This window comes from Platalea leucorodia, assembly GCF_965183815.1.
Source record: "Platalea leucorodia genome assembly, chromosome: 5".
NCBI classification, from domain to species: Eukaryota; Metazoa; Chordata; class Aves; order Pelecaniformes; family Threskiornithidae; genus Platalea; species Platalea leucorodia.
This window is the reverse complement of record NC_138827.1, coordinates 50,862,996-50,879,093: the sequence shown is the minus strand read 5'-3', so window position 1 is coordinate 50,879,093 and position 16,098 is coordinate 50,862,996. Positions and strand designations below refer to the sequence as shown.

The window sequence follows — 16,098 nt, the reverse complement described above, 5'->3', positions numbered from 1 at the left end:
AGGGCTCTTCCCAGGCACCGGCTGGCATTTCGACTGTTTGTTTATCGTTAATAGGGTTTGTATTGGGGAAGGATGCAAGTGGGTGGGTGGCCTAATTGGCAATGGAGATGCTCTTGTGGCGTGCCAGATACCTAGGGAAAAGCGTGACTGCTCAGCTCCCCGGAGGGCTGAGTAAGGTGAGAGGAGGCTGTGAGCTGGGCTCTGACACCCCATGGCAAGGCCACCGTGCACGCTCTCCTGCCTGGCCACGGCCACAGGCATCCTCTGTGGCTCGGTGGATGCAGTACCTCGGCAGTGGTGAAGCATCCTCTTGCCAAAGCTGCTGCTGGAACCGCAGAGGGGTGCGACACGAGGCAGGAGAAGGCACCTCTGCACACAAACAATGTATGTCCTTGAGTGCTATAAGTCGCTTTGCTTGCTTAGTTTTTATTGGTTTTAACACTCCTTGCAATTCTTTTGTGCTGGAAGAGAGCACTTGGCTCTGCTGTGGGAGGGGAAGGGTGACCTTTCCATCCCCCAGCCTCTGAGCTGGATGAGCAGGCAGGGTCTGGCTGGATCCCCCTGCACACCCCGCGGCTGGGCTGAGCTGGGAGGAGAAGGTCACTTTGGGGATGAGCTCCATGGAAACACCTCCACACAAAGGAAACCTTTCCCCAGCATTACAGTACTGCCTTGGGGGAAGACAGGCAGCCATGCCCAGCTAACTGAAACCACGGTCGCTCTGTTAACTTGGGGTGCAGCGGTGAGCAGCAAGCCCTGGTAGCCTGTTTGCAGAAACCTGGACCCACATTGCTTTCAAACTGCACCATCTGCACCGACGAATAACGAGGTCCGCTCAGGATTTCCAGCCTTCTTCTTGAAGTTCATGCTCACGAGCTGCTGCAGAGCTGCCTCTCTGCCCTTGCTTTGTCTTGGCAGCGGTTTTCTTTGGGGAAACAATCAAACACCCGAGGCAGGTCCTGAATGCGAAGAGGCTGCAGGAGGACATTTGTATGTTTAACTTGCCACCATCAGAAGTTTGCCGGAGCCCAGATTTAGCAATCTTCTGCTTGCGATGCGCATCTCTCCCAACAGTCAGTTCCCCAACTGTTAAGCTGAGGCATGACCTCCGTGATGTAAACAGCCTGGATCCATCTGCTCCTAAGCACAAAGTATGTGGGAGAGGAAAAGAAATTATTTCCATCATACTGAGGCTCCTCGATTTTTCTCTCTAAATACTAGCACGCACACATGCGCTGGAATTGCATGCAACGCTATTAAGAGGAGATGGAGTCGCTCCAGGCAGGGGCTTGGAGAGCCAGTTCTTCTGGGGCTTTGGCATTTATTACTGTGTCTATTAACTTTCCCCCTCTATGGGTGCAATTAGGGATCAATTAATTCTAACTGAAAGCGGGAAAGAAAAAAAAAATTGGCCCTGTTCCTCTTTGAGAGCAGGTATGAAGCCCAAGGAGATGTGACTGCTCAGCTTTTAAAGCTACACAAGCTACCAAAATAATCCTGGCAGAAGAAAGTCAGTGGGAGCGAGTGAGGATGGAGCATCAGCTGAAATGCCCTATTTTCTGCCACGCGGCAGCCAGTGGATTTGGGAGCTCAGGAAGATGCTGAGACTCATATCAAGTGTTGCCTGCTGCCGTCCTGTGGTCTGAGGTTGGTGTCATCCAGCACCCTGCTGCAGTGGGGCAGGGTGCACCTGCAGCTCTGCACCTCTTCCCAGGGAGAACTGCTGTAGTGCTGAGAGAGAATTGCATGCTGCAGGAGGAGTAGGAGGGGTGGACGGGACCTCCTCCTGCCCTGCGGCTGATGGCCCGTTGTGGGCAGTGCCCTGCGGTCGGTCAGCTCTGAGTCAGGGGGATGCAGATGTTGCACGTGCCCCATGCCAGAGATTTGCAAAGGGCTGCTCTCCCTTCTTTGTGAAATGGTTTGGTTTGGTTTGGTTTTTTTTCTCAGCTGTTTCTTACGTAAAACAATTTGGATCTGTGTGTTCAGGCTGCATCTCCAGACCAGCAGAGATTGGCTGAGAGCTGCGCTGTCCTGTCCCTGCTGCCTGTGGCATGCATGGTGCTGCAGTGGCAGTAATGCCATCCCAGTAATGACCACAGCTCACCACTGGTCCTGTCCTAGCCACTGCAGAGGTCCTGCCTGCTTTGCCCCTCCTGGCAAGAGGATGGCTTATGTCTAGCTTGTTGCTGGGAGCAAGAAGATGAAAGAGTGAAGATAAAAAATAAGCCGTGCTTGGAGGTATAACATTGAGGACTCATGCAGAGTTTCTAATACCAGACAGGCTGTGTTTTGACTCTTTTCCATCTCCCTTTCCCCAGCCCCTGCAGAGAAGAAATGGTTTGCAATCGCTGTCCTCCATTCACTGCAGCATCTGTCCTCCTGTTGAGGGCTGGTAGACTCCTTTCCCCATCCAGTCTCATACTTCCAGCCCCTTTCCAGGGTAACAAAGCTGCTGTAATTACTGGTATTCGTGGTCCATGGCAATAGCCGAGTGGGTGCAGAGTGGAAGGGGATGCTGCCCAACCTGGGAAGGCTGGGTCCTGGGTCTGCCAAGGAGGAGACCTCTGGAAGCTGATGGCAGAGCAAGAAGTTGAGCACGATGGCAAGAAAAATGAAATCCATCTGCCTCGTACCAAACAAGAGAGTAATTTAAATCCTCCTAATTGCTTCCACTCATCCTGGTGATGTTAAGTCTTTTCTCCCTTTCTTTTCTGCCCCCCACCCCCAGCTCTTGCACTAAGCCTTTGAAAGAAACGACTAATGTTATAATTAAAGGATCAATTTGGCAAGATTTCTTTGTCTTAAGATCTTCTTTCTTTCAGGTTGGGTTAGCGCTGTGTTCCCAGTCTCCGGAGAGTTTTCTTCAGCTCCTTCAGGAGCCTTCTGTATCATCTCTGAAATCTTTTCTCTTCATTTAATTTGAATTTTTTTCCCATCCAATTTTGAGGCATAACAAACGATGAATAAAATTAAGTTTTATAGCAATTAATAATAAGGGCGTTGAAGGAACAAGTGTACATTTTCAATGGAGGCAGGTTTCTTTTTTCCCAGCTCTACGCAAAACCTGGGCACCGTGCGTTCAAGCTGGATCAGGTGGTTTGAAGGCAAAAATGCTGGGAAGAGGATTAATGTCTCAGAGGTAGGCAGTTTGTGGAGGGGAAAGCAGGGAGACATGTTGCCGCAAGCAGGAAGGCTTGTGGGGAGATTGTGAGGGACAGCAAGAGGCCAACAAACATGGCTGAGAAATATTATATTGGAAGCATGAAAGCTTGGAAGCATTGTTTGTTTTTTGGTTTTTGTTTTTTTTTCTTTAATGGTTGCAGCATCTCAGGGAGTGGCTGGGATGAGATGCAAAATGGCTGTGCCCATTGTGTGTTTGGGGATTCACTAGTTGGAACCACTTTTAAATGGGGGTGTGGGTGTAGTGGGGAGGGGGGCTGTGATGCCTCCTGTCAGGTCCCCCAGCACCATCATGGGATGCACGTTGGTCGGGCCATGCTTGGTGAGAAATGGCCATGCTTGTCGCTTTGTTCTGGGGAAGCTCTTGTGTCATTGGTGTGGTATTTGAACATGAGTTAGGCAAAGGAGCCTTTGAGATCTTCATCTATATTCAGCAGCCAGGTGGGCATCCATATTCAATGAGTGCCTCTCTGCCTTGCTTTGCTGTACCACCTTTCTGTGGAGGGCCTCCAAGCCCTTTGCAAACAAGCTGCCTGACAAGAGATGTGCGTGTCTGGTGTGCCGTATCCCCCAGTGTTACAGGGAATAACAACTCCTCTTACAGCCAGCCGGACAGGATAAAAAAAAAAAAATCCACAACAAAGAGACGACTTGGTGACTTTCCCCTTTGATTTCTCTTGGCAAATTGTTTGCCAGCGTGTCTCAGCTGCTTCAGATTTGCTCTTATTCATGCCTACTTGCAAATCTGCTCTGTGGACTGCGCATTGTCTGTGGACTGTGGGTGAAAAGGCTTGGTTTTGATTCTCTTGACAAAGCACTCAGCAGGTAGTTCTTGCTTACAGATGGCTTTTGGAGTTGTTTGTTCCAGATCTTCATAATTTCTGTCATCCTGCTTAATGACAGCAATTGTGTGGCCGTGGCCGCAGCTCTTTGACTTGGTGGATGGCTTTGGAGATGCCCAGTTCCTCCATGACCAACTCCGTGCTTGCAAGAGGCTGCTGGGCACTCCTGTTGGGTGAAGTAGACAGGATGTCCCAAATGAATCACGTAGCATTATCAGTTCTTTGTGCATCGTGGGTGGCTGTTTGTTTGTTTAGCAGCGGCAGAGTGACATATCTAGCAGTTCTATTGTGGGTTTCACACTTGATGGTTGGTTCCGAATTCACTGTATTTCTGTGTTGAAGGCATCAATTAGAGTGCTTGAAAGTTCCTGGGACGTTAACATGATGAAATGTTGAAAATTGGTGATTTTTTTTTCCACATTGTAACTCACCTTCGGTACTGGCCCCGCACCTTTCATCTGCAGATCGCTGTCACTTGTAAAGGAGGACTATAAAACTGTTCTCTGCTTACAGAGGATAAAAACTGGAGCATAGAAGGGAAGGGGAGGAGTAACATTTTCCCAGCGCTGCATGAGCCAGTGGGAGTGATTGTGAACAAAGCCCGGGGCTCTTGAAGCAGTGAAGCTGCGCTGCTCATACCAGCCCTGCCTGATAAGAATGAAAGAAAATCCAGAGCTTCCGTCTCTGCTTCTTGCTGCTGGGGCTACCAGAACCTCTGCCCCCTTCCTGTAGCTTTCTTGCAGCATGGGTTGACCATGCTATTGCTGCCTTTGGTGCAACATTGCAAACAACAGACTTCTCTGAGCAATGGGGACAGAGATGCAAACCTCAGCGTTGTTACTCTTGCAAAAATGTTGAAACTGAGACTCTACAACTGGAATGTCAGTGGCTCCCTTCTCCTGGTGATATTTGTCCTCTTTGTCATTTATTTTTCTCTACTTCAAAACAATAAGCTCTCCAAACTGTTGGCTGCTCTGAGCCCAGCCCAAGCGTCGTGGAAAACCTGTCTTTTTTTTTTAAAGGTCACAGGAGGGTTGAGCTGAACACAAAGCAAGCATTCACGCGTGCTTTTCTCACTTTGATCATGGAGTACTTCTTAGTCTTGGAGAGCATGCATGAAGTGTGTGGAGAGGCATCGAGCTGCCTGGAGCTGATTCCACCCTGGAATGCTGAGGCTGGACTGGACACCTGTATCTCTGCTGGGATCCATTGGTGAGAGACAGGCTTTGCAGCAACGTACAGTGGATGCCCAGCCGTGCCTGAGCAATGAGTGAACCTGCTCTTGGATGAATGAGAGCCTGTTGACTGAAGCTAACTGTAGACAAGAAATGGGGATTACTGAAGAGAAGAGGGGAAGTATTTAAAGTCCTTGCTGTTCAGTGGGCTGCATTCCCCACGAGCATATGCAAAGTCTGAGTTCTCCTGTGTTTCTCACTGTTTTGAGTCATTTCAGTGTCTCCATTGCTGCTCTGGCTCTGCAGCAAATACCAATTATTTGAATTCTTGAACTTTATCTTCAAAGCTGTCCAAAGCCTGGACCCAAGAGATCTCCAGGTTGTCTAATCTGTCCTCCCATTGCCCGTTGGCAGCAGCACCTGTAACCCAGCTCCTTGGGAAGAGCAGTGTCCCATAATGCAGACAGCCCACGGTGACCTTGTCCTCGCTGTTTGGGCCCTATGTGGAGCCACGATGGCCCATGTCTCTGTGAGGGACCAGCTTATAAACGGAGCTCTTTAGTGGGACTGGGAGTCTTGACTGTGCTTCTGGTGGCTCCTCATCTGGAGCCCTTCTGTCCTCTCTCCACTTGTGGAGACAGTTTCCCATTTGGGCTGCCTTCTCCCTGTGTCTTCATGTTGTCATTGCCTTTCCCTTCTGCCTCTATTTTTGTTCACTTCTCCTCTTAGCGTGGGGTGTCAACACAAACTAGCATGGTGAGGTCTTTCTGAATTGTTCATGCTGCTTGGTATCAATCCTGTCTAATACAAGCACCTTTAGGACCTGGTAACCATCAGCATCTGCCCCTTCTTAAATGGGGCAGTGATGTAATGGGTAATCTCAGGGCTGGTATCTCCCAGCTCCTTCCCATTTTATCATTCGATGTCACCAACAGCTTGTCAGCTTTTCATTCCCCAACTCGTGTGTCTGCCGGCACTCTATAAATATGCTCTCTTTAGCATCATCAGCTGTATGCTCCGTTTCTTGCTGCAGCTTTGTCACAACGCAGTGAACACGTAACTCTCACCAAAGTACACAGGAATGATCAAAAGCTAATGGCCACCACTAAAAGGGAATGCAAGAAATAGGATGTTTCCGTTTTCCTTTTTTTTTTTTTTCCACCACTTAGTGCTTCATGGGAAGACTTTCTCAAGACAATCCAGCTTTGTTAAGGAATCATAGAATAATTTGGGTTGGAAGGGACATTTAAAGGTCACCTAGTCCAACCCCCCTGCAATGAGCAGGGACATCTTCAACTAGATGAGGTTGCTCAGAGCCCCGTCCAACCTGACCTTGAATCTTCTCTTACTACTTCTGGCAATTCAAGTGAACTTAAATCAAGCAATTACCTTTATCCAAAAAACTTGTTGCCTCCTTCAAAGCAGACCTATGAGGCATGTCTTTCCCCTGCAGAGGTTTTTGTACCTTTTGGCCTCCCTGCTCTAGCCTTTACTATCAGTTCAGTGCAATAATCCCAGTCTGCAATGCCAGTTCTGCTGTGCCTGCTTGCCACCGTCTGTTTAAGTTGAAGCACCAGGTTACAGACTGCACAGTTAGTTCAACACTCTTACTTTAGTTCCTTTACACCTCTTGGGTAAATACCATCTGATCCCCCTGGTTTGCAACTGTCTCATCCGTGTTTTCCAAACCGTCTGTTGTCAGTTCTGTCCCATAACCTTCCCTGACACCTTCCTGCAGTCGAAGGCAGTTTTTCCTCAAATTGTGGTGTTCGAAACTGAGTCAGAGCCATGAGCTGAGACCTCACAAGTGCTGAGGAGAGCAGCAGTATTATCTGATGTTATACATCCCATTATATATGGGTTTTTTCACAGCAGCATGGTACTGCTACCTCATCCTCAGCACATAATCCAGTATTTTTCCTCTTCCCATCCTATCCTTTCTGCTGCCTCATATCGTTTCAAGACCTGTTTGCTAACTGATTTGTTGGAGGCGTCTTTAATGGTGGCAAAAGGCGACAAATTGATGGGTTTGAAGATTGTCGGCTTGTAGCTTCAAAGCATAGAAGCCACAATGCTGATGTGCCCAGTGCTATATACCCGCTCTGGACTCAAAGAAGCTCCAGAAAGGATACATGTGGGTTGCAGCATCTGTGATATTTTTTTCTTAGTTGGTTTTTTGGTTTGGGTTTTTTTTGTGGTTGGTTTTTTGTGGGTTTTTTTTGTTGTTTGTTTGGGTTTTTTCAAAAAAGGAGACATTTCCAAGCTGGATGCTTTCACATGGGTTCTTCTCCCAGTAAAACCAGACCTGGGCTCTCCAGCCCTTTGAGCGAAGTGCATTGATGTAGTAAAAGCATCGCTGCCCTGGTGCGAGTGAGGGTGCAGGGGCCTGGGGAGGAAGGCAGCCGAGCGTGGCAGCATCCCCCAGGGTCTCTGTCCGGGAGCGAGCAGAGATGCGCTCGGGCTGAGTGAGGGGAATGCCAAGTCTGTAGAGGAGAATTTGCAGGTAGAGGAGGAGCGAACCATCTGTGCTCCAATCGCCCCGGCAGGCTGGCTGTGGTGTGAGGATGGATGGTACCCTTGTGTGCAGGAGGACAGATGGCACACTGCTCCCCAGCTCCCACCATGACCTTCAGCACTCGCCTCCGTTGCTCGCTGCGTGCCTTCAGCTTTATGAGGCTGGACGGGGAAGGGCTGCAAAGACAGAGGGTCGGCATGAGTGGAGCTTGGCTGTCATGGGTGGACGTTTTCATGCTGGAGGCATCAGGATTTGGGGCCAGGAGATCCAGGTGGACAAGCAGAATTGTTGCTGGTGGGGACCGTGCTGTCTGTTGGGGTCCTCTGAGCCCCCTTGCAGGGACCCCATGGGGCAGCAAAGCCTCAGGCTCTTTGCAAGGCAAAATTGGGCCCTGTAACCCAAACACGCTGCGGAGCAGAGCCCTTCAATGGGAGGCAGGCACCCGGCTCTCTTGGCGATGCTGCCCTGCCTGTGACTTGGAGCCTTCCCAAGCGGCTGTCAGTCACAGTCGCTGGCCCTGTTCTCACTCACATACAGTATTATCTCTACCCGCTGCTGCAAATTGGCTCTGAGCAATCCTTGATCTGTCAGCATCGCCTACCCACTCTCAGATGTCACCAGCCCCCGCTGCTGCCCTGCTCGGTAACGTGTCTCTCTGAAATGTAATAATTCATTAAGCTGAGCTTAACTTCCCCCCCCCCCCCCCCCATGCCACCCCTTCCTCCCTCTAATGGACAAAGGCAATTAAGCTCCATTAGGGATCAAGCGTGTGGGAAGTGTCTCCCTCGGAGACGCTGCTGCAGCTGCATGGACCTTGTCCCTGGATGCGTGTGGCACCAGCTTCTTGCAAATTAGGGCTCCATGAGCAAACGGTTGGGTAGGGGGAAATAGTGCTCAATGAGGGGGGTGCTGGAAAAGATGCTCCCATTCCCTTCTCTGGGAAAAGGTGATTTGAAACTCAGCTAGTCCTGGCTGGGTTTGATTATGGACACATGATGATGGCTTCTCTCACCGTGTAGCAAAAGGAGACACTAGCCTCAGCAGAGGAGGAGCTGGAAGACAAAGGGGTGGGCAAGCAGGAGGTGGCAGAGAGGGGCCAGATTCCCAGCTGGTGTAAATGAGGGGAAGCTTTCCAGGTGTTCCCAGTTGCAGAATATACCTGCAGGGTCTGGCTGGCAAAACTTCTGCCAAGGAGCTGGCTGGTGTGGGGTTATGGCCCAAGGGGCAGAGGTTCAGCACGTGGGAGGACCAGTGGACCAAACCAGAGGGAGAGAGGCAACTTCCCCGCTAACTCTGGCTGCAGATGGCATCTTCTCATTTCTTGACATTCCAATTTGCTAACAAACAAAGCCGGTGGTGGATGATGGCACAGCCAAAATGGTCCTGCCTTTCCTTCAGCTAGGGCAAGGAGGGTTTTTGGCATGGCATGGCCAAAACTGAGAGTGTGTTTTGCTGTTGGGTGTGGGAGGTCCTTCCTTCTCCCCTGTCTCCTCCCGCCCTCCTTCTCTCCACTTAGGCTGCTTTTCTCTTCCTTGCCTTTTGTTCTCTCCCCCTTCCCTGCCCTAGGAAGAAAGTCTCATTTCAGTCTGAAAGCCAGCAATGGAGGGGGAGAGTCATTTGATGCTTAATGCCAGAGCGGCAGGAAACTTCACCTTCCTGGGGTGGAATTAAAAACGCTTGAATTGTCTGGGGATCTTAAACAAGAGATGCAGGGAACATTCAGGGCTTTTCACACAAACATGCACACACACACACATACACGAAAGCCCACACAGCATTAAGGGTGTAATAGCTCAGCTGGGGTAATGCACTTGAACTCTCTCTGCAGCAGACAGACCAATTCTTTCAGTTCTTTAGAATATTTTTTTTTTGAGGCTGGAGATTGCTGCTAGTCTCTGGGGAGAGAGACGTTTGTCTTGCAGAGAGAACGGTGCCATTTGTTCTTCGCAATCATGCTTCCCTTCGAGCAGCCTGGGACCGGGAGGGGGCTGAGGGCACGGGCTGGGTTCCACCATGCAGCTGGGGCTCTGCGGCCACCGGGGCCGGGGATGGGATGGGAAGCTGCAGCCCGCAGATTGCATCCCCCTGATGTTGTTGCAAGGAAGGAAGGGTGTGCTGGGGGGGTGTCTGGTGTGAGGGATGCTCCTTGTGTGCAAATGTGATTGTCAATAGAGGTATAACGTGTGGGTCAAGATGCCCCAGGTTTGTGGTGCGTGTGAGCACAGCGTGTGGGACCTCCTAGAAGCAGGTCCAACCATCTCGTCTCATGTACAACCCACGGCATGGGTGGGAGGTTATGTACATTGCCACCCCTGTGCTTCCTGCCATATATTTCCATTTCTCTGGGTGTGATGGCCTTTACATGCTTAGGGCTTCAGGTGCTTCTCCATACAGGGTGGGTGAAAACCTCAGGAGGGCAGCCTGCATGGGCCTTCTGCGTATGGCCACAAGCGTGTGTATACCAGAAAGCAGACCAGGCTTACTGGTGTGATCTTGTGTTTTAACTGCACATGAGAAGGTGTATATAGCCCTAGCTGCATATGGGTGTCTTTGCACAGCTCTGGGCTGGGCTATAGGTGAAATCATAAATCTTATGTACTGAGGAGTATGTTTATGATTGTGCCTAGGAGTGCGTGTGAGCATGTAGATGCCAGTGGATCTGTGCACCACATGCTGCATGAGCGGTGGGCACAGCGTTAGCTCTGGCCAGTGTTGCTCAGTGTTTGGCCCTAGACAGGAGCAAGGCTTTGCCTGCGCAAAGCCTATGAGGTGCTGCCTGCCCTCCTGCCTGCTGCGGCATCAAGCCAAGCTGTTGTCCTTCTCTGGACTGGTCATCACGCCTGGGCAGTTCACATGAGACACTGAAGTCCAGAGAAGGACAACAGGGATGTTTCAAGTCCTGGGAGAATCCTCCTAGGAGAGGCTGGAAAGAAAAAGGATTCAGAGGAGGAGGTGAAGGCAGGGGACAGGACCTGCCCTTCTCCATCCCCTTACTGCCTCCTCACGATGCCCAGTTTTTATTCCCTGAAGGGACATACAGAAGCTGAACTGGTGCTGGAGTTGGGTGGCACTGGGAGCATCCTTCCCGAACAGCGGGACCTCCCAGCCAGGGGCATGCGGGGTTGAGTGACCGAGCAGGGGGTTTGCTCATGTGCATCCTCTCCTTCTCTCTGTTCATTCATCCATCCCCTGGCCATGCTTTGGCTGAGGATGGCCATGCATTGCCCCAAAATGCTCCAGCAGACTTTGGCTTGTGCTCGCCCTTGGTCCCTGCCTCCTGTCCTGGCCCTGCAGTGTCCCCAGCCCCCTGTGCACCCCGCTGCCCCCCAGCTGCCCTCTCACCGCCCCCCTCTGCCCTTCCCCAGGGAGTTTGCCAAAGAGCGCGAGCGAGTGGAGAACCGCCGAGCCTTCATGAAGCTGCGGCGCCAGCAGCAGATCGAGCGGGAGCTCAACGGCTACCGGGCCTGGATAGACAAAGCGGGTAAAGGCTGGCGGGCCGGGGGGGGCTGCCAGGGGGGTGGCGTGCACTGAAGGGTGCTGGTCATGCAAAATGGTGGGGATGGGAAAGGATGGCTGAGCATCATCCAGTGCAACCCAAAAGTTGCGCAGGTGGTCACATGGTGGTGTTGGGTGCATGGGTGAGCTCGGCCCCAGATGACGTGATGGTCCGACCAGGCTGCAAGCAAGGACGTTGCCAACAGCTGATGAAACCTCATGTTCTGTGGCATGAAACTGTCGTATTTTGAACGTGAGGCATACTGCATCTCCAGGGAAGTCTGTGAGCATCACTGCTGTGAGCTTTGCTCTGCCCTGCCATGGTTTCCTTTCTGGAGTCCCCTGCAGTGGTGGGCAGGGGGAAAGTAGAGCAGTGAACCATGACAGTGGTTTTCCAGTTAAACCTGCTCCTGGAGCAGACTGGAGGGGATGCACTTGCTAGTTCCCAGCTCGGGGCTCCCACCTGGACATGGGTGAGGGCTGGGGATGGTGGAGGTTTCCAGGTTTCCTGCTGACACCCAGCCATGCACAACAGCCCGTGGTCCTGGTCCCCAAACTGCTACAGCCCTTGTCCTTGCTTGCACCTGGTGGGGATCAGTTCAGTGCATTCAGCTCTGGGAAGGGAAGATTTACACTTTCATTTAGCATTCAGACTTGAAAAAGGATGGTAACTTGAAATGAGACCTGAGCCCCAGACCTTAGCTTTTGTTCTGGGTTAGGATGTTGAGCCCCAGAGCTGTCTACAATGTTCAACTTCTTTAGTGGGGTTAATTACAGTGGAGGAAGAAGGGTTGATTACAAGTATTTTTTCTTTCTGATGCAATGTGTGGTAGCTGCCACTTGCTACCCTCCAGAATTTGCTTTTGGACACTTAACCAATACTTGACAAGAGTTTGCAACATAGAGCAACCACTTCCAGGCTGGGCAAAGTGCTTAGGTGCAAGGCAGTGAGGTCTGATGTACTCAGCCAACTATGTCTTGTCTTCTGATGCTGAACTCTGTGTTTTGCGTAGAGGAAGTCATGCTGGCTGAAGAGAACAAAAATTCTGGGACCTCAGCCTTAGAAGGTAAGACAAGCAGTGTTCTGCTTAAGCACCTGCCTACCCTTCCTTCTGCCTGCCCACAGCTGGAGGTTGAAACCCGCTAGCTGCGATGAGAGGAGGGAGGTTTGGGGATGCCCCAGTGGGGTCTGTGGCCTGAGAGAGGGGTATGGGGAAATGGATTGACAGCATAACCCCTAAGAGAGCATGGAGGCCAGGAGGTGTCTGGTCCCATACAGGGACAGCTCTGGACTAGGGTCACCTGGGTATCTCCATCCTGTTACCAGACCTGAGTTAGCCAAGTACTGATCACCAGGTCATGGTCTGATGAGCTGGCTACTGGCCGAATTGGGCCACCAACACCCCTTTCTGTTCCCTTCCCAGTGCTCAGGAGAGCCACCATCAAAAGGAACCGAACGGACGCCATGAACCGTGACTCGAGCGATGAGCACTGCGTTGATATCTCCTCCGTGGGTGAGCGGAGGCTGGCGCAGAGAAGACCTCTTCATCCAACCTTGGGTTAGTACAGTTTGGAGCTTTGCTCCCCAAAACCTCTGCCAGTTTATTGAGTTGTGAGGGTTGCATGTATTATGTGGGGATTGTCACAGATCAGCTATCTCTGCTAGTTTGACAGCAAAGGGGGCAAACAACCCGCTGCCCCCTGTATTTATAAACTGTGCGGTTAAGTCATGTCCCATAAGAGCAATGTCTGTGAGCTGTCTGTCCTGTCTCATGTTGTGAGGAAGGCTGGAGCACCCAACTCCTTCTCTCACCTTGACTGGAGCACCCAACTCCTTCTCCCCCCTCTTTTCTTTTAGGTAACCCCTTGAGTCACTCTGGCCTCAAAGGCGCCAGAGTGGATGGTGCCTCCTACTTACGGCACAAGGAGCGACTCCTGCGCATCTCCGTTCGCCACATGGTGAAATCCCAGGTCTTCTACTGGATTGTCTTGAGCCTGGTGGCTCTCAACACTGCCTGTGTGGCCATCGTCCATCACAACCAGCCAGCCTGGCTCACCCACTTCCTCTGTGAGTCCCTGGGCTTTGTGTAGGTGTGAGAGCACTGCGTGGGCAGGCAAAACCTCCTGCAACCTTCTTATCTCCAGCAGATGGAGGTTGCAGCATGCCCTCGCTCCTCGCCCCAGGGCACATGGGGATCAATCCCACCAGAGTCATGCTGGTATGGAGCTGGGTGGGGAAAAACCTGAATTACATCCACTGTTGATAAAAAAAGGACCTTGTACAGCCATTTAATTCACCTTTGCCCTTGGCCCCGTGGCCACTGATGGCTGTTTCGGCCCTGTGGGCAAATGTGGAGGAGTTTTACTGGTCTCGTGCCCCTTAGATCCGATGTGTTTGTCAAGGGAGAGAAACAGACTGCAGGTCTCAGTTGAGTTTATCCTAAAATTGTGAACAGTGGTGATGGGAAGCTTGCTGGAGATCCATCTTTGAATGCCCACCAGTAATTGCTGGAAAGGTGTGAGTTTGCAGGGATGGGACTTGTCATGGGAGAACCCCCTGGTTAAAGTTTTGGTGCAGAGCATGGTATGGAGATCCCAAGCTTGAAACCAGTTACTGGAGCATCCCCCAGCCCACCATGGGACATGGTACAAGGTCAAGTCTCAGAGACAGTACACCCATGTCTATTCTAGTGTGGTGCTAACTGCAGAGCAGCGTGGCCAACCCCACAGCAGCCATGTGTTACTCCTGAGCTGCTGCAGTAGGGACAGTGCTGCTTTCTCAGCCATGTTATTCTTACTCACCTTGAAAATGTCCTCATCAAGCACCGGGCCTGCCCAAATTTGCATTAGCATGCTCAGGCCTGCTGGGATCCCAGCACGCCACGGTGTGGTACGGCAGCTGGTCGTGGTGAGAAGCATCTTTTGGACAAGGTGAAGAGCCAGACTCTTGCCTGCTAATGTTCAAGAAATAGCTGGAGAAGCTTTTCACTGGCTCTTGGCTGTTCGGCTCGGTTGCTCTGGCCAGGTTCCAGCCATGCAATGATTTAAATCCACGTTGCTAATATTCCCCCACAGTGTTGTGTGGTTAATGTCTTTGCAGACACCTCAGCCACTGTCGTATAATGCTAAAGAGCTACTCTGCTTCATGCCAGCCATCTCTGGTCTTCTCAAACCCCTAGTACACTGGTGCACCTTCCCTGAAAGATTAACTTGTGGGGTTGATGCTCTGTTATACACAATTTAGCTCCTCACAGACAAACTTCCCTCATTCCAATCCCTGAGAGCTTGGGGAAACAGCGTGGTCCTTGACTTGTCACATGTCTGTAGCATGCTCTATGGGCCACTGGTGGGTACATGCAGGATGCTCCGCACAGCTCGGTGCCCCAGGGGTAGCGCATCTGTGTTTTCTCTTTCAGACTATGCAGAGTTCCTGTTTCTTGGGCTCTTTCTCCTGGAGATGTCCTTAAAGATGTACGGGATGGGGCCACGCCTTTACTTCCATTCTTCTTTCAACTGCTTTGACTGTGGGGTAAGCGGCCCCAGAGATGCTGTGGGTCTGGGGGGAGATGTTTGGCAGGTGTCTGCAGCACAGGGCACCAAAGGAGAGAACACGATGGCCCTCGCAGTGGGCAGGGGAGCCCTCTCTTCCGGGACAGCCTGTCCATGCCAGACCAAGACACCAGGTCTTGGGCAGGGTGGTGGGTGCCTCATCTTCAGGCATGTGAAGGTTTCCTGCAACAGCCCATCCTGAGCCTGTCTTTGACCCATGGCTGCGTCTGCTTCTCAGGTCACGGTTGGAAGCATCTTTGAAGTGGTTTGGGCTATCTTCAGACCGGGAACCTCTTTTGGGATCAGTGTCCTACGAGCCCTTCGTCTCCTGCGAATATTTAAAATAACCAAGTATGTACCAACCGTCTGTGCCTGTCACCCTTCATCTCAGACTGTGGCTGCAGCCCAGATCCAGTCACTTCTGCTCTCCTGTCAGCATCACTGTGAGTGCTCCAGCAATGTTTCTGATTTCTAGATACTGGGCATCCCTGAGGAATTTGGTGGTCTCACTGATGAGCTCCATGAAGTCTATTATCAGTCTGCTCTTCCTCCTCTTCCTTTTCATTGTAGTCTTTGCCCTGCTGGGAATGCAGCTGTTTGGAGGCAGGTAAGTCATTTCAAGTCTGGGGAAAAGGAGTTTCTTGGTGGTAAAGCCAAGTGATGACACCCTCTTAGGTGCCTAGGAAGACTGTAGCCTTCCTCCTCAGTCTGCTGTGAACACTGGTACCTTTCCCATACAAAAGTGCCTGCTGGTGCAGGTGCCTTTGGGCTGTGTGGGTCCTTCTGGCCAGGAGACCTTTTGGGCTCTGGCACCAAATGCTCAGGAGACCTTCCTTAGAGTGAGGAGAGGTCCTCCTAAGCACAAGAGAGCTGATAGCACAGCAGTCAGGGGTTTGATGGCCTTGGAACTCCAGCCCATTTATGTCCTCCCGGTTCCACTTCCAGGTTTAACTTCATTGATGGGACGCCATCGGCCAACTTTGACACTTTCCCCGCAGCCATCATGACGGTGTTCCAGGTAGGAGCTGGGCTGCAAGGGGACACAACCAAAGGGACTTGGGACCACCTGCTCACTTCCCTCTGGCTGGAAGGAGCTCTTTAAACCAAACAAGTTCCCCTCCATCAGATATTAGGATATAACTCGCTTCCTCCCTCTCCTCCTGTGTAACAAAGTGGATGGCAAGAGATGGAAACTCTTCCGTCTCTGTTACAGAAGGTAGAAGAGTTTCAAAACTGTTCTGAGGAGACCCAAATCTTCAGCAGTGTCCAACATCATCTCCCTCAAGTGCTGCAGCTGTAGAGCTGGGTTATCCACTGCACAGGGTCTCTGTACTTGGCTCCT

At 51.3% G+C, this 16,098-nt stretch overlaps 1 protein-coding gene across 1 annotated transcript in view; it reads left to right on the top strand.

Annotated features, from left to right (window-relative positions):
* CACNA1E (calcium voltage-gated channel subunit alpha1 E) overlaps positions 1-16,098 on the top strand; it is a gene marked incomplete at its 3' end in the record, with an annotated part of 95,580 nt that overhangs the window by 38,242 nt on the left and 41,240 nt on the right. Inside the window, exons 8-15 of the mRNA XM_082312089.1 lie at positions 11,078-11,193; positions 12,221-12,274; positions 12,632-12,766; positions 13,066-13,275; positions 14,624-14,736; positions 14,995-15,107; positions 15,232-15,363; positions 15,702-15,774. Of these exons, the coding sequence (XP_082168215.1) occupies positions 11,078-11,193; positions 12,221-12,274; positions 12,632-12,766; positions 13,066-13,275; positions 14,624-14,736; positions 14,995-15,107; positions 15,232-15,363; positions 15,702-15,774 (946 nt within the window). The remainder of the gene's footprint in view (positions 1-11,077; positions 11,194-12,220; positions 12,275-12,631; positions 12,767-13,065; positions 13,276-14,623; positions 14,737-14,994; positions 15,108-15,231; positions 15,364-15,701; positions 15,775-16,098) is intronic.